This window comes from Urocitellus parryii, chromosome 2 (assembly GCF_045843805.1).
Source record: "Urocitellus parryii isolate mUroPar1 chromosome 2, mUroPar1.hap1, whole genome shotgun sequence".
In the NCBI taxonomy this organism is placed as follows: Eukaryota; Metazoa; Chordata; class Mammalia; order Rodentia; family Sciuridae; genus Urocitellus; species Urocitellus parryii.
Window position 1 is genome coordinate 25,815,937 of NC_135532.1, and position 19,214 is coordinate 25,835,150.

Genomic DNA, 19,214 nt, shown 5'->3' on the forward strand with positions numbered 1-19,214 from the left:
TAAAAACACTACTTACCAAGAAAAAATAACAAACAATACGGATGAAACTCAAAATAATTACTCTGGGTGAAAATAATGAGCCACAAAATTATACAAACTAGTGGTTGCCTGGGGTGGAAGGTAATGGGGAAAGAGGGAAGGATGGATGGCAAAGGGGCAACAAAATCTTTTCAGGGTGAAAGGTATGTTCCACAACTTCATTGTGGTATGGTGCCATGACAGTACACAACTATTAAACTCAATGACTTTTAAATAGATGAAGTTTGTTCCTGTTTGTGGAACAGGAAGCTCCGGATGCTGTTCCCAACCAACAATGAGAAGAAGACTAAGACTTAACCACAATAAATGGTTCAGAGGCTTATATGAGAACTCCAAAAGCCAACCAAGAAGTCACAGCATCTCAGGTAAGCTCAAAGCCTATGACTAAGGGAGTGAGAACTTCACGGAAAAGGGTGAGAAAGGCTGAGAAAGGCTGCTTCATTTCAACTGACTCAGCTCTTCACTGAGCCAACACAGCTCCCTGTAATTAGGAAGAAAATCCCAACTTGCAGTTTCCAGAGTTGGAGGGGAAAGAAAAGGGTAGAACACACACCCAACATTTCAGCTTTCCAGGGTGCTGCCCAAAGACTTGGTTTTTGCTTCATCAGACTTGAAGTATAGAAAAGAAATAAACACACCTTGGATGCCTGAGAACAGTTTATGATACCATAGACCAAAGTCGGCACAACTTCATGACTACTCCCTTGGGAGAGAAAGAGCAGAGTGAGATGTACATTCCGGCTGTTGAAGGGGCTTTCCAGAGACTGGTTTCTATCTCACTTGGTTTGGGGCACTGATGGAACTGGCAGACCTTAGAGGCCAGTGGGGCCATGAAAAACAGGTGTCTTGTCGCAACATTAGAGAGCCTACAATACCACAGACAGACACCAGAGGGAGCAAGAGAACAAAACTACCTGAAAAATCAGTAAACCTCTCTCATTGGGAAATTACACACAAAAATCCAGAGAGGAAGCATCCCCACAAAAGGGTTTGAGAGGGCTCCAGAATCGAAGGTAGGCTGACTGGTGAATCTCTTCCCCTGTTAAGTTATTCCACAAATACTAGAAGAGGATGGCTATTCTCTCAAATGCGCAAATCATGACAAAAAATAAAAAGGCATATGAAGAAACAGAGAATGTGGCCCAATCAAAGGAAAACAGTATCAATGAACCAACTCTTAGGTAATTCATAAATCTTTTTTTAAAAAGAATTCAAAATAATAATCTTAAAAGAAACTTGGTATTAAACAAAAATATGGATGAACAACTAAATGAATCAGGAAAATGATGCAAGAACTAAATAAGAATTCAACAAAGAAAAACTTTAAAAAGAACCAAACATAAATTCTAGAACTGAAGAATATAATAACTGAATTGAAAAATTCACTAGAGGGAATCAACAGCAGATTTGATCAAGAAGAATCAGTGAATTCAAAACTGGTGGCTGAAAATTACTGAGTCAAGACAAAAAAATTTGAAAAGAATGAAGTAAAATAGCCTAAGGAACTTATGGGACAATATGATAGACCAATATGAATATTATGAGAATTCCAGAAGGATAGAAAGTGAGAAAGGGGCAGAGTGCTTATTTGAAGAAACAATGGCCCTACACTTACCAAATATGAAAAAAATATATATATATATGCCAAATTCAAGAAGCTCAAAAGGATTTCAAGGAGAATGAACCAGAAGTTCACATTCAAATATATTGTATCAACCATCAAAAGTCAAAGGAAAAGCCTTGAAAGTGTTTTTTTCCACCTATAAAATAGTTCCCATATGATTATCAGCAGATTTTGCAACAGAAACAAAACAGGGTAGAAAGGCATGGCATATATTCAAAATATTGGAGGAGGACTTCCAACCAAAAAGATGGTACTAGGCAAAACTGCTCTTCCAAGAGAAACAGACTCTCCCAGATAACAAAAGCTAAGGAGTTCATCACTAGTATGCCTGCCTTCCAGAAATACACTACAGGGAGTCCTTCAAGTTGACACAAAAATATGGTAGGCAGCAACAACAACAAACAAAAAAGGTGGGTAGGGGGGAAAACAAAGTTCTCTAGTAGAGATAAATATAGAGACAGGCAGAATCCTGTAATACTATAATGGTGGTATATGAACCACTTTTATTTTAGGTATAGAATTTAAAAGATAAAAGCATAAAATAAATATATAAAACTATGCAAGCCAGACTTGGTGGCACACGTCTATAATCCCAGTGATTTGGGAGGCTGAAGCAGAAAGTTCCCAAGTTTGAGGCCAGTCTCAGCAACTTAGCAAGACCCTCAGCAACTTAGAGAGACACTGTCTCAAATTAAAAAATAAAGGACCAGGGATAATAATAGCTCAGTGGTAAAGCATCCCTGGTTCAATCCCCAATACCAAAAACAAACAAAAAAACCCAAAACTGCATATTGTAATTGTTAAAACAACTACTAAAAAAATTAGATAGAGCTAAAAATCCAAAAATGATGGACAGCAAGAATGACAGACTAGAGATGTGTTACCAATATTAAGAATGAAAACTGAGCCATTACCACAGATCCTATAGATTAAAAAAGGAAAGTCAAGTGTGTGGATTTGTATTATGCCAGCTCCAGAAAAGCTGGCATTCATTTCCTACAATTCTCCTTACTGCATATTTCCAAGTTAGCTGTAGTCCATGCAAGTCCAAGGCAGAAACGAATCAACTCTCACAGTTGATACACATTGTCACATAGGTATTGGTTTCCCCTTGTTAGTGGGGCAGCTCTTTTAGCTGCTGCTGTATTTCTTCCTTCAGCTTTTTTGACTCAACAAGCTAGGTATACATTTACCCAGCTTCTTTTATAGGAAACTCTGTCAAAGTTGGAAATCTTAGAAAAAAAAGAGAGCCCAGTATGGGTTCTGATCTATCCTCCTGGGCTCCTATTCATCCCCACAGATTACAGTTTGTCATTACTTCAACCACGTCATATTCATCTTCTGTTCCTGAGTGCCTCCACCTACTGACACTGAGTTGCAGACAGGAAATCAACAGCTTCACCTAAACTGTTTAGCCAGCATCCACATATATATTAGTTAAAATCCAAATAAATTTGGCAACTTAGTGGAAATTTATCAGTTCTTTGAAAGACACAAGTTACCAAAACCTACTCAAGAAGAAATAGTTAACTTGAAGATAGCCCTTTATTTATTTATCCATTAAATATATTCAGAAAAAGACCCATACATAGTAAAATAATTTTCAAAAAAAGTGCTGAAATAATTTAATGGAAAAAGAAAAGTCCTTTCAACAAGTGGTGCTAGAATAATTGTATAGACTATGAAAAAATAAACCCAACTCCACCATCTAACCATCCCTCGAGCTCATATACACACAATTAAATCAAGAGGGTTCACATATCTAAATATAGTTTCTTAAAGGAAATCCAGGAAACTCTGCAGCTTTAGGGTAAGCAAAAATTTCTTAAGACATGAAAAGCACTATCCATAGAAGAAAAATTCGACAGCAGGACTTCATCAAAATTAAATATTTTCTGCTCATCAAAATATACCATTAAAAATACAGCATAAAGATAAGTGAAAAGCAAACTACAAAATAGAAAATATCCACAAGACTGTTGAAGAACCTTACATAAAGCATTAATAAAAACAACAAATAACTCAATTAAAAACGGGAAAGCTGGGCATGGTGCCTAATTCCTATAATCCTGGCTCCCTGGGAAGCCAAGGTAGAATGATCACGAATTTGAGGCCAGCCTGCTGAGCAACTTAGTAAGACCCCGTCTTTAAAAAAAAAAAAAAAAAAAAAAAACACCTGGAGGGAAATACCACATAAAAATATAGCAATATAACAATTAGAAATACAAACTGAAGCCATAAAGAAAGAGCCTTTCAGACTGATAAGAATGAATAAGATTAAAATTTACTCATTATACTAAATGTTGGCAAGGACATGAAAGTATTGGAATTCTCATTCACTGACAGTTGAGAGTATATAATGGTATAATCACTCTGGAAAACAAGTGGGGTATTTCTTACAAAAAGACCTTAAAAGACCGTACTATAGGGATACTGCTACATCGATGTTCATAGCAGCACAATTCACAATAGCTAGACTGTGGAACCAACCTAGATGCCCTTCAATAGATGAGTGGATAAAAAAAATGTGGCATTTATACACAATAGAGTATTACTCAGCACTAAAAAATGACAAAATCATGGCATATGCAGGGAAATGGGTGGCACTAGAATCGATTATGCTAAGTGAAGCTAGCTAATCCCTAAAAAACAAATGCCAAATGTCTTCTTTGATATAAGGAGAGCAACTAAGAACAGAGTAGGGAGGAAGAGCATGAGAAGAAGATTAACATTAAACAGGGAGGAGAGGTGGGAGGGAAAGGGAGAGAGAAGGGAAATTGCATGGAAATGGAAGGAGACCCTCATCGTTATACAAAATTACATGTAAGAGGAAGTGAGGGGAAAGGGAAAAAAAAAACAAGGGAGAGAAATGAATTACAGTAGATGGGGTAGAGAGAGAAGATGGGCAGGGGGAGGGGGGATAGTAGAGGATAGGAAAGGCAGCAGAATACAACAGACACTAGTAAGGCAGTATGTAAAAATGTGGATGTGTAACCGATGTGATTCTGCAATATGTATACGGGGTAAAAATGGGAGTTCATAATCCACTTGAATCAAATGTATGAAATATGATATGTCAAGAGCTTTGTATGTTTTGAACAACTAATAAAAAAACAAAGTTAAGCATATACCTACTATATGACCCATATTCTAATTATAATATATTAATATATTCTAATTATATTAAATTAAAAATATTCATCCATAAAAAGATTTGTACAAAAAGGTTTATAGCTTGGTTCATAATAGCCAGAAACTAGCAGTGATTGAAATGCTTATCAAAAGAAGAATAAATTATGGTATCATCATTTCAAGAATAAGCTTCTGAAAACTTATAATCATATAAATGATCTCAAAAATTTTTCATTGAATGAAAGTAGCCAGAAAGCAAGACTACATGTTGTTACAAGTCCATTTATATAAAGTTTAACAAAGGCAAAACTAATCTGTGGTGATAAAAATCAGGTAAAGTGAATGTTGTATAGTTTGGATCTGGAATGCCAAAGGTTCATGCGTTGAAGTCTCGGTCCCCAGATGGTGACACTATAGGAAGTGGCAGAATCTGCATAAGGTAGGTCCTAGTCAGAAGAAGTACATAAAGAGGTATGTACCCTGGAAGGGCATATCCTGTCTCCAGCCCCTTCCATCTTTCCTTCCCAGCCACCATGAGCTGAATAGCTTCATACCACCTCAAGCTCCCTGCCACAATGTTCTGCCTTACCTCAGGCCTAAAAGCATGGAGCCAGATAACCATGAACTGAAACTTCTGAATATGAAGTCAATCTTTCCTCCTTTAGGTTGCTTATGTAAGGTACTTTGTCACAGTTATGAAAAACTAACACAATGTCTAATGGAGGTTTAAATTAACTTGTAGGGGTACACAGAAACTTTCAAGGGTAATATAAATGTCCTATATCTTCAATGGGGCATTGATTAAAGTGGGAGATACATTTATCAAAACTTACTGAATTATTCACTTAAGACATGTACATTTTACTACATGCAAATTTTATCCCAAAATAGAAAGAAAAAAATCACTTATGAAAATTTGAACATCCATTAAGATGAAATTATGTTTTTCGAAGCAGCATGTTTTTAAAAAGACCCCAAGAGAATGTCATTTTTAATCACTTAAAGTTTGAAGACTCTTCAAGTTCAAAGTAAAAACTTAATTGCTACCAAATTTATTAACAAAAATACTGTTCTGACTCTAAGAATTTCTCTAAAATAAGGTACTTCAATAGAATACTGTGTGGCCTCTGTTTCCATCTACTACAAATTGGTTTTGTGATGCTACAAACTTATTTAAGCAGAATGACAATGGAATAAAGAGATATGGAGAAAAAGGTAACCAGAAATGACAGAAGAATTCAAGGTACAATAAAAGGAAGGTATCATACCTGTTGGGAGAGGTATATATATCCTTTTCTCTAATCTCCTTCGCAAAGCTTCATCAATGTCCCATGGGAAATTGGTAGCAGCCAATACCATAACCATTTTGGAAGGATCATCATTTTCTAAAGCTCCTCCAACTCCTAGACACATTAAGAGAGGAAAGGCTGTCACTGTTTTTATTACAGCCCTTTACTATTTTATTCAACTAACATTTCTATCATAGTGCTTGTGGCAGAATTGGTGACAAAATGAGACACAACAACAGATAACTACAAAACAAGGAAGTAAAAAAATTCACAAAATCTTGTTCAGGGTTCTAATGCAGTAAGAAAAACTAAATTTTCTAAGAAAATAAGTATATTTCTTCTGAGAAGACATCAGATACTAGTCTATTTCTTTTTCTTTCTCTAGCTATATCCCCATACCTTTTTCTTTCGAGACAGGGTCTTGAACTAGATTCAAATTTGCCACACTCCTGCCTTGTCTCCCAAGTCGCTGGGATCACAGGCATTAACCACTATACCCGGCTTCATTCTTTCTTTTTTTTTTAACCACAAATTTCCTCAAAAATTATTTTCTTTTTTTTAAGAGAGAGAGAGAGAATTTTAATATTTATTTTTTAGTTATCGGCAGACACAACATCTTTGTTTGTATGTGGTGCTGAGGATCGAACCCGGGCTGCACGCATGCCAGGCGGGCGTGCTACCGCTTGAGCCGCATCCCCAGCCCTAAAAATATTCTTTAAAAAAATAAAAAACCTCACAAACTTTACTGATACGATTTCTAGCCTGGTATAACAAATTAGTGGGTTTAGAGCCACCAAGTTTAATATGCATTTTCATAATAAATTAATACTAAAACTCCTATTTCTGTCCTATCCCAAAGAATCAAGCTGTCCAACTGATAATCAACCACAGTCACAAACACGTCTCAATGAAATTTTGCTGATTAAATGTGTATTCAGTTTTTTTTTCCAACTTTGAACAACTAATACTCTCCCCTACACCCTTCCTATAAAACATAATACAGCTGCTCCTTTCTCACATACTTAAGCAAAAGTTAAAATGGCAAACTGAGGAAAAGACACTACATATAACACACCATAAATATTAAGTATTCATGGTCAGTGGGTAACTATTTTGAAACAAATACTCTGGATATTTTTTAATAGCTTTTAATCTTTTCTCATGGTGCATACCACGCACTAGCAGAGGAAGCAGCACCTCTAAGCACAAAACTCTTTTGGGTGGCTACCCAATGCCTTTTTTTCTTTGTCTGGACAACCCTAACCAATGCTTCAAAGCCCAACTCATCTATCCCCTTCATGACTCCCTTAGTCTGGGTGGTGAGACTCCTACTGTGTTTTCACTGCACCCAGAGCTTACTTCTACCACAGAACATATCAGCATGTATTACAAATTTTCTCATTGGTTGTCTGCTTCCTGGCTAAAAGTGGCTCTCAAAATTTTCAGTCTCAGAACCCTTTTACAATCTTAAAAATTCTTGGGAGTGCCAAAGAGCTTTTGTATGTGTGGAGTATATCAGGTCGCGGGTTCGTTCCCCGTACGGGCCACCAAATGCCACAGTCTGGCTGGGCACAATTCAGGAGCCACTTGTCAAAAGAAATGAACTTTATTTTTAGAACCACACAGGCCAAACAAAACAGCTCCTCAGGAAAAACCCTCAGAGCCCAACTGCTACCACCTGGTGTTACTGATATTCACCATTTATAAATTAAATTTACAAAATATGATTATTTTAAAATAATAATATATCCATGAATAGTTAACATAAATGACATATTTTTTGAAAATAAGTTTAGTAAAAAGAGACTTTTTAAAACATTTTAATGTCTGACTCAACAGAGAACAGCTGGATTTTCATATCTGCTTCTGGTTTCTACCTTTTCTGCTACTCCTAGGTCTCATAGTCTCTGAAAAACTCCACCATACACTTGTGAGAAAATGAGAGTAAAAAGGCAAAGTCTTGATATTACTATTAAAATAGTTTAGGCCTTGCAAAGCCTTTCAAGGGGTCTCAAGGACCCCTGGAACTTGAGGTCACACCTCTAGAGCCTCTGCTGTCACAGAGACTCCTTGAAGGCCTCGGTAGTCCTGTACTAATTCACCAACAGATGAACAAGTGGGTGGGTACATAAGTAGTTAAAAATAAATTCAGACTTCCTTTTAGTCCATTCTCTGAAAACATCCAAAGTATGATTTTATGCAAAGCTAAAAACGTAAAGATACCAGTTTTGAAACATAATTAAATATCAATTACCATCCATCTGAATTAGGAGCTCAGACTTGACTCTGCGACTTGCCTCATGCTCATCAGAAGTTCCTCTTCGGCTACAGATAGAGTCTATTTCATCAATGAAGATTGTGGTAGGGGCATAAAACCTAGCCTTTGTAAAAATATTTTAAAGAAATTATTCATCTATCTCATAAAATAATTTGAATTTTTTAAAATATCATTTTTTTCCTTTTAAAATAAAGCAAATGAAAGTTGAAAACCTAACTTTCAACTTCAAAGCCACCACAATCTGGTTACTAACAGAAGTTAAATCAATTAGATAAGTAAAACTTTCTAAAACTGAAAAAGTTATATGGTTGGTAAAGTTGGATGATAGAATAGTATGGTGAATCCCCATGTAGTTTTTTTTTTTTTTTTTTTTTTTTTTTTGGTGATGCTGGGGATTGAACCCAGGACCTTGTGAATGCAAAGCAAGCACTCTACCAACAAAGCTATATCCCCAGCCCCTCACCATACTATTCTACTTTTGTGTTTGGTTATATCCATAATGAAAAAAGTTTGAAAGATAAATCAACTTCTATCCTCAAACATGCATTCTTTTTGTGTGTATGTGTGGTGATGGAGATTGAACCCAGGGCTTTGTGCATGCAAAACAAGCACTCTACCAACTGAGTTATATCCCCAGCCCACATGCATTCTTAATTATTACAAATCCTTTCTGAAAAAGGAACAAGTTTTAATGCTACGTCAGTTTCTGATGAAGTGATCTGTGCTATTTAATATATATATTAAATACATATAAAAATATTCTTCTGCTCCACCAATCTTCTAGATATCCAGAAACACTATCCAGTTGACCTATATACAGCCAGAATCTCTTCTACTCTCACTGAGCAAGACACCAGAGGGCCCTCTTCAGAGAGAAAGACACACTGAAGAACATCAACTACCTCACAAAACCAACCAACCCATTGCTCAAGGTGGGTGTATGTCCAGAACTATTGAAATATAACCACAAGCCCTTTTTGAAAAGATTCCTAGGGGAATGCACCTAGAATGTGGGGCCACCATACACCCACACAAATAGTACTTTAAATCTGAATACACCATCACTCACCATTTCAAACAACAGACGGACTAACTTCTCAGATTCACCTCTGTATTTAGATGTCAGTGTAGAAGAAGAAACATTGAAAAATGTTGTGCCACATTCAGTGGCAACAGCTTTTGCCAGCATAGTCTTACCAGTGCCTGGGGGTCCAACCATCAGCACACCCTGAAATTTCAAAAGATGAATTAAATGATTTTTCAGATTAAAATACTTTTTTATAAATTATCATGTTGAAGTACATAAACACAGCTGTCACAGTAAGGTCACAGTACATTTGGCAGGAGTATCATTTTATAGATAGAAAAAAAGTGAAGAGTGATTGAAGTTTCTATACTGTGGGGAGAAAAAGCCAGTAGATAAGAAGATATAGGAAACAGGTGACAATTACAGGAGTAAGTTCCTGAGGAGATGAAATAATAATAACCATGTAAAAATTCACTGATCTTCAAGACATCAGAGGGTTGGTTTTCTTAAGGCATTTTCATTATTCACTGATTTGTTTTTGTAGAATACTTGATGTATTTGTTTTCAAATGTAAGAAGCAGTTCAAGGTTAGTTTTTAGTATGTATTTAGTGGCTTTTTTATGATTAATACCATTTTATTTATACTACATTAAGCTGACACAATTCTAGTTAATTTGATTATGTTGGAATGACCAGTAAATTTCACTGCTACCTTATTACCTCAAATGCATCTTAATTTTTTTGACTAAAAGGTATATATTATAGATGAATGTGGAAGGTAGGATTGGTCCCTTACTGAGGGCAAGGAATGTTGGGTTCAACATGTCACAGAAAATGTCTTTTTTATTTTGAGGAAAACTGCTCTCAGCCTGTGAAGTTTGGCCCAACTCTGCATAGGTGGTGTCAGAAATCGCCACATACGCCTTCAGTTGAGCCTGGAATCTGGGAGTCATACAACTCATCCCTCTCCCTTTCCCTATATCACACTTTTTCTTAACACCTCTTACAAATCCAGGCCAAACAGTCAGTGCCGTGGCTCTGAATACTGTGACAGCCTCTTCATTATATTCCTTACCTCTCTTCAGCTATGTCCACCTCCAACCAATCAATCCTCCTGCTACTGGAAGAGCATCTTTCTACGTTTGCAAGTCATCTCCGGATAAAGCTCTTCGCTGACTCAGTATCTTTAGCATGACACATAGGGCTCTTCAAGAAAGGCAGCTACCTCCAGCTACTCAGCAGTCTTTTGTTACATGACCCATAGAAACACTCTATGCTTCAGCCATATGATTCCACAAACATACTACATCCTCCTACACCTTTCACGTTTGGATAGACAACCATTCTGCCTTAGGGACTTTCCTCGTCACATTTGCATACTGAACTCTGGTGTCTTTCAAGTCTCGGCTCAGAGGCACCTGCTCTGGAAACCATCCTGATATTCTCCATCAAGATCTAGTTACTCCTCTCTGCTGCCACAGCAGCATGTTGACTACCACACTGTCCTGTGCAACAAATACTGCACGCAATACACTGCATCTGTAATAATAAATATTTATCTGCACGAAGACCATGATTTCCTGTGGGTTGTTATTTAATCATTTTGGTCCTCTGCACTTAGCGTATCACTTGACACGTGGTAACTAATAAATATGTATTTCCCCAAGGTACATTTACTGAATCCTTACGAAGTGTTAGGCCCTGAGGATACATGGTTGACCTAGTCAGAAATCACACATAAATCTTTAAGAAAATTTTAAATTTAATGGGGGACAGAGATAAATAAATTACAGTGCAGTTTAGAAAGTGCTGAGTTAGGCCTGGTGGATGAATAGAGTCTCAACGTAAGAGTGACTCAGGCATACGTATATATTTGAGCCACTGAGAAATACAGCAGTCTACCTTCTGGGCAAGCCCTTATCTTCTTAGTATCATTTTAAGTGTTGCCTTGGGAAAAAAAAGTGACATAATTTGGACTTAAAATTTATAAGGAAGGCCTATTATTTTTTTAGAGAAAATTTCATCCTAGAGATATTCATTTTTGAATGGCACTGAATATCCTTGTCCTTCACCTCTCTCAATAACTTCATCCCCTTGGGAGTCTGAGGCAAGAGGATCAGAAGTTCAAAGCCAGCTTCAGCAATTCAGCAAGCCCCAAGCAACTTAGTGAGACCCTGTGTCAAATTAAAAAATAAAAAAGGGCCAGGTTCAATCCCAATACCAAAACAAACAAACTTCAGCCCTGCATATCCAACACTAATGGTGTATTTCCACGTGAATACTATACTAAATTCTCAAACTCAAAAGGAATTCATTATCTCTTTCCCCAGAAGCACCTCAGTTCTTGTTAAAGTTTCAACATCAACAATAATAAACCCATGTCCTAAGTTCTACATTTATGTCACCTCACTCTTTACCCAGAGGCAAAGTCTTGATATTATCTTTGCCCTGTCTCCTTCTTCATATATATATAACATCTGAAAGCTTATCATTCTCCTCCATTAAATACAACTAGCATCTGTCACTTCTATTTTCATAATCACCATCTTAAGAGGCCCTTTGAGTTTAAAAGCCTAAACTACTGCTAACCACTTCTGAATCTGCTCTTTGCCTCTTGTCTTTTGCTACTCCTAGGAAGCAGACTGTTCTTCCCAAACTCTCCCTGTGTACTATGCTACCTTCCCTGCCCAGAGTTCTCCCCAATGCCTACAAGAAAAGGCTCAAACTCCCACAATTAATCTGGTTTCAACCTATCTTCTCATTTGAATCCTCCACTAATTATCTATTTAACTTTTACATAGTTCTAACTACTATCAGTATTCTAAGGCCTCTAACTCATTTAATCCTTAAAATATCCAGTAAGGGGCTGGGGATTTGGCTTAAGCGGTAGCGCGCTCGCCTAGCATGTGCAGAGCACTGGGTTCCGTCCTCAGCACCACATAAAATAAAGATGTTGTGTCCACCAAAAACTAAAAAATAAATATTAAAAAAAACTCTCTCTCTCTTTAAAAAAAAAATCCAGTAAGATGTCTTTTATTGGGATTCTATAGACAAGGAAACGAGGCATGAAGAAATTCAGTAAATGCTGAAGATAACAAAGCAAGAAAGTAGAAAGGGGCTGGAATTTGCACAGAGACAGTCTGGATCCAGGGTCTGTGCCCTTGATCAATACAGGTATACTCTGGAGACATTCAGGCTTCCGTTGTAGACTATTGCCATAAAACCAATGTTGAAATAATCAAGTCACACAAGAGTTTTTGGTGTCCCAGTGCGTACACAAGGTATGCTTACATTATATTGTAGTTGTAAGTGTATACTAGCACTATGTTTAAAAAATGTACATACCTTAAATAAAAATACTTTGTTAAAAAATGCTAATGATCATCTGACATGTTAGGAAAATGGACCCATTAAACTTGCTTGACAGAGGGTTGCCACAAATCTTCAATTTATTTTAAGAAATATAATATGTGCAAAGCACAATAAATCAAAGTGTAATAAAGTAAGCCATGTCTGTACCTTGTTGCTACCTTTCTTATAAAACTCCAACGTATCTATATAACAGATTTATATTTTCTCACCTACCTTCTGCTGCTTACATCCTATTCCCTTGAAGTTCCAATATCAAATGAAATGTCTGCCCCAACATAATAAAATTCTCGCAGTCCTCCAAATCCCACCGCCTCAGGCATGAAGCCTCTCTAATCATGGCGAGTCTGCTCTCTGCTGAGCTCTGAGAGCACATGTGGCCTGCGGCACCCATCAGACTCCTCCGCTGTCTTTAACTGAAAGCCTCCTGCATCTGCCTAACGCTCCATCCAGGATGTCTCACAGACCAGAAACCGTGTCTTGAAAATCCCATCTGTGTTCCAAGTTCTCAACCAAGATCCTTATATGTAACAGAGCTAGATAAGTATCTGATGGCTAAATAAAGAAATGACTTCACACCTGATATGGGAAAAAGTGTGCTGGGGAGGGAGAGGTGTAATAAGCTGATAGATGTAATAAGCTCAGACACACTGAATTTTAAATTTTCTAAAAGAACGATCATGGCTATCACAACCTACCTGGACCTTAATTTTCTAGTGTCAAATTTCAGGGATTTGATAGGATGATCTCAAATGCTCATTTCAATTCTAAAATTCTAGAACTTAGATTTTAAAAACTTTTATAAATTTGATGCATTTTTGTGGTCTCTACTTTCACATCTTCTAAAATCTATTTACTGTCCCATTTTTTAAACTTTTATTTAATTTTCAGGGGTAACAAATTTCTAAATAACTCAAAAATCTCTTAAAAATGTCTAATATAACTTTTAAAAGTCAAAGTTCCATATCCTAGAATTTTATTTTTCTAATACAGACAAGAATTCATTAGTCAGGAATAAGATTCATTGCAAATCAATGTTTACGATATTTTCTTAATCCACTGGACAATAAATACTACAAAAGCACATCAAGGAGAAATAAAATATGATTTGACTTTATCAGTTTTAACAGTGAAATAAACAGCTTAAAAGGTAATAGCTAAAGCGGGCACAGTGGTACACACCTGTAATCCCAGCAGCTTGGGAGGCTGAGACAGGAGGATTACAAATTCAAAGCCAGCATCAGCAATATCGAAACCCTAGGCAAGTCAGTGAGACCCTGTCTCTAAATAAAACACAAAATAGGGTTGGGGTGTGGCTCAGTGGTCAAGTATCCCTGAGTTCAAGCCCCAGTACAAAAAAAGAAAACAGCTAAAGACCTCTATTAAGAAAAAAAAAATTTTATGAAAGTCAAGGTATGTTAAACTTTTGAAGGTTAAAAAAATGGTTGCAAATTACACTCACCTTTGGTCAGATACTTTTGCCCCTTGTCCCACATATCACTGTCACCCCAGCCTGGAAATGTTATCCTCTTAGGGATGTAACCTAAATGTTAGTTGGTAGGCCCTCCTTTGGGAAAGCTACCCAGAAGTAAAATGGATCTCATGTCAAAATATAGATCCTCTACTGCAAAACTCCTCTCCATTGATGATTTGACATAATAAAAATGATAGTTTTATTAAATAATAAAATGTCCATTTTCTTTACTTCAATTTTATTAACCTCTATGATTCAAAATAAATGGAATAGTAAATCCTCTAATATTCTTGTATAGTTAAGCAATTTGAAAAAAAAATACCTATAATGTTGCCCTATCATGAAAATCACAGGGTAGATCAAAGAGAGAGGGTGACATATGAAAGAAGCTGGAAACTTCAACTGGCAGACCACAAATTCAGAAGGAATTAAGGACTGACCTCACAACCACCAGAAGCCATATATAGGCATCACTATTTGGCTACCCCAAACATCTGTGCTTGTTTTTAATGTTGTTTTGTTTTACTGTGATTCAAATATATAAACTGATGATAAAACTGGTCCTAAAAAAAGAAACTATGTCTAGGAAACAATAAATTTTAAGCTTTCTAAAATGACACAAGATATTGGCTATGTAACTCAATCATTTGTTTTTAGTTTTACAAATACCATAGCTAAAATTAGATTCTCAACCAATCAGATTATGTATTACTTTATGACACATACAAGCTTTATTGTAGCAAATGTGTGCTTTTAAAGTATAACATCAGTCCTTAATCATTAAATGTTTCATTAAAATACAAGAGCATAAACATACAATACACTGTAAATACCTACTTAAAACCTTTTGTCTTTTAAATATTTCTAAAAGCTATAATAAAGAGGAAGTTTTTGGTAATATGTTCCCAAAATAAAATCAGAAATAATCTATAGCAGGATGTTAACAAGACAGCCAAATAGAGTTACCTGTCACTCATCAACTGTATTGCAATTGGAGTGACAAGGGAGCACACTGCAGCCACGAAAGTGGTGATATCCTCACACGGAGCATGCAAACCCCAAGACGCACTGTAAAGGAAACTGCCTCTCCTCACCATCTCCCTGGCCAAATGGCCTGGAGCAAAGGCAGACCTCTCTTTACGTAAAAAAGGTAAGCTAGAGACTGGCAACGGTTCTCCTGGCCACAGCAGATGACTATGCAGAATAATCCTGCAGCCCCAACAGGCCCCCAAATCTAAAGAATTGCTATGAGTTCAGGTGGCTGAGAATAAACCCACATTATACATTCCCATCTCTGTGACCTGAGCTGCTCTAGCTGGGTTCCATCTTCAAACTGGATCCACTGCTGGAGCTCATCCTGCTCTGGGGTAGCAGCCACCATGTATCTTCATTGTTGATATTCCACTGTCATTCTCCACGATGCTCACACAAGTGATCAAAGACCATGACCTCAGATGCTTAACCATAGGCTGAACAGAAAGGCTCATAATATGGCTTCCAAAACTATAAGTTGTGTCCCATCCCCTGGAGAACAGTGGACTTGCACAGAGGGGAAACCCTCATATAGCTGGGGGTCCAACACACCCTCAAATCCTGCCTCACAGTCAGCTAGGCACTGGCCCCACCCCTCCAGAGAACCCACCACACAGCCACCACTTCTGGGCACCCATGAACATCCAACAGAGTCACAAACACATCCTCGGCCACTGACACAACCACTGACATCACTGACGAGGATTGCAGCTAAAGAAACTGCACAGAAATGACACTACTGTGTCCACTCAGAATCAGCGGACACACCACACCCAACCAGCACCTTTTCACCCACCACGGCGCTCTCCCCCATAGGGAAGGTCAGGTAAACATCCCATAAAATTGGAAGGGGCAACTTTCCAAGGCTCATACATCAATGTAGAAAAGAAAAACAAAAACAAAACTACAAACACCAAAAAAAAAAAAAAAAAAGTAAAGAAAAATGACACCCCCAAAGAAGTACAATAATTCCCCAGTACTGGAATCAAGGAAAAGGAAACTTGTGAAATGTTTCAAAAGGAAATCAAAATAATCATCTTTAAAAAGTTCATTGAGAAATAAGGGAATACAAACAAGTCAGTCACGATCTGAATAAGAAATTCAACAAAAATATTACATGAGAAGAATCAAACAAAAACCCTGCAACTGAAGAAATCAAGAATGAAATGAAACAACTGAGATCCAATTGACTACATCAAGCAGAAGAAAGAATTTCTTAACTTGAAGACAGATCTTTTAGATTAACCCACTCAGAAGGTAACAACAACAATTTAAAAAAAGAATAAAAAGAGCAAAGAAAGCTTATGCAAAATTGGGACATTCCTAATAAGCAATCAGATATTGAACTATGGGGTTTCCAGAAGGAAAAGAGATGAAGAAAGCCACAGAAACATATCAAAAAGAATAATCATCAAACACTGCCCAAGTCTTGGGGGAGATACTGACCTCAAACCCATAAAGCTCATAGGCTTACCTGGAAGAGGTTCTCTCCAAGGCACATTAAAACCAAGTGCAGAAGTCAAGACAGAGTTCTAATAGTAACAAAAGAAAAAGTGTGATGTGCTAGGAAATCTACAACACTGGACTAACAGCAGTTTCCCAGCAGAAACCTGCAAGCCAGCAGAGTGCTAAAGAAAAACAGCTACCAGTCAAAAATAATATACCCAGCAAAGCTACTCTTTAGAAATCATGGAGAAGTAAAGCTTTTCTCAAAAAAAAGCTGGATTATTTTTATAAGAAATGCTTAAGGGAGTCCTACATTTGGAAGCAAAAGGGTGATAATTACCATCATGAAAACACATGAAAGCGGAAGACTTTCTTAAATACATACACAAAGGAGAAACAGAAAATAGTGAAATCTTATTACTACAGAAAAGTATCAAATCACAAAGGTCAATAAGAGAGGAAGAAACAAAGGATATACAAACAGAAAAAAAATTAACAAAATGACAAGAGTAGATCACTACCTATTAACAGTAACTCTGAATGCAAATGAATTAAATTTTCCAGTTAAAAAATACAGCTAGGAGCTGGCGCTGGGGCTCAGCAGTAGAGCACTTGCCTCACTATGTGAGGCCCTGGGTTTGATCGTCAGCACCACATAAATAAAATAAAGGTATTGTGTCCAGCTAGAACTCAAAAAAAAAAAATTAAAAAACAGATATAGACAGACTAGGTTTAAAAAAAAAAAAGCAAAACACAACTATATGTTGCCTATAAACAACTTGCTTCACTGATAAAGATACCCAGAGACCAAAAGTGAAGAGATGGAAAAATATATTATATGCACCTGAAAACCAAAAGCAAGCTAGTAGCTACTCATTCCAGATAAAACAAACTCTACATCAAAAATCATAAAAAGGGCAGGGGCTGTGGCTCAGTGGTAGAGCGTTCGCCTAGCATGTGTGAGGCCCTGGGTTTGATCCTCAGCACCACATTAAAATACATAAATAAAATACAGGTATTGTGTCCAACTACAACTAAAAAAAAAAAATACCACAAAAAATCATAAAAAGACAATTGCAGAAGCTTGAGTACAGTACAGTAAAAGAGGAGGGAAGGATAAGATAACATAAAGAACCAATCAAATACAAATTAATAGACAAGCAAAAGGAAGTCTAGTAGAGAAAGGAGAATGGGAGGATCACCCACTGAAACTGATCTCCATGATGGACAAGTTTGTCAGAATGAACCCAATACTATGTATGCCTACAAAGTTCCAATTAAAAAAAAAAGACCTTAAAAACAGTGAAAGAAAAAAATACATAAAAAGTGGCAGAGAAGGTTATTACACAGTGGTAAGAGGATTTTATATACACACATAGATATATATAAATTCGAGGAGACAGATACACATATATAAATAAATAAATATTATGTATATCCACATCCCAACAGAGGATCACTGAAATATAAAAAGCGAATATTACTAAATCTAAAAGGAAATACAAACAGAAAAAAATTACATAAATGACAAGAGTAGATCACTACCTGTCAACAGTAACCTTCACAGGTTAACCTTCACTACAAATACAATAGTTGGGTACTCCATCACCTATATGGATAGATCAATCACCCAGACAGAAAATAAGCAAAGAAACCTGAGTTAAACTATACTATAGACCACATGGAACCAATTTACAGAATATTTCACCTAATGTTTTTCTCATCAGAACATGAAAAAATTTCCAAGATAAACCTTGTTACAAAACAAGTCTCAACAATTTTTTAATAATCAAAATCATTATTATATATCATTTCTGACCATATAAAATGGAATAAAATTAGATGTCAACAAAAGGACCTGTGGGAATTGTACAAATACATGGGAATTAAATAACATGTTACTGAATAACCTGAAGAATTAAAACAGAAATTTTAAAATGTCTTAAGACAAATGAAAAAAGAAGCATAAAACACCAAAACCTATGGGAAACAGCAAAAGAAATACTATGAGTGAAATTGAGCAATACATGTCTTCTTCAAAAAAGGAAAAAGATCTCAAATAAACCATTTAATAGTACAACTCAAGGAACTGAAACAGCAAGAGCAAACCATACTCATAACTAATAGAAGGAAGAAAGGAAGTAGAGAGAGGAAAGAAGGAAGGGAGGGAGGTGGAGGGGGAAGGAGAGGGGGAGGAAAGGAGGGAGGGAAAAAAGAAACAATAAATTGAGACTAAAATAATACAAAAGATCAACAAAAGAAAATTTGGGGTTTTTAAAAAAATAAACAAAATCGACAAACCTTTAATTAGACTAAGAAGAGAGAGGGGAGCAGGGAGGACAGGGAGGAAGAAGAACTAAGTAAATAAATAAAATCAGAAATAAAAAAGGATTTATTAAACAGATACCACAGAAATACAAAGATTATTCTGGACTTTTACGTACAACTTCATAACAACAAATTGGAAATCCTAGAAGAAATGTGTAACTTCCCAGACACATATA

At 36.5% G+C, this 19,214-nt stretch overlaps 1 protein-coding gene across 2 annotated transcripts in view; it reads right to left on the bottom strand.

Moving 5' to 3' along the window:
- Katnal1 (katanin catalytic subunit A1 like 1) overlaps positions 1–19,214 on the bottom strand; it is a 78,908-nt gene that overhangs the window by 16,021 nt on the left and 43,673 nt on the right. For both annotated transcript variants that reach the window (XM_026388375.2, XM_026388374.2), the window contains exons 7-9: positions 9,432–9,590; positions 8,339–8,465; positions 6,064–6,198 (exon numbers count right to left, since the gene is read on the bottom strand). In XM_026388375.2, coding sequence (XP_026244160.1) covers positions 6,064–6,198; positions 8,339–8,465; positions 9,432–9,590 — 421 coding nt within the window. The remainder of the gene's footprint in view (positions 1–6,063; positions 6,199–8,338; positions 8,466–9,431; positions 9,591–19,214) is intronic.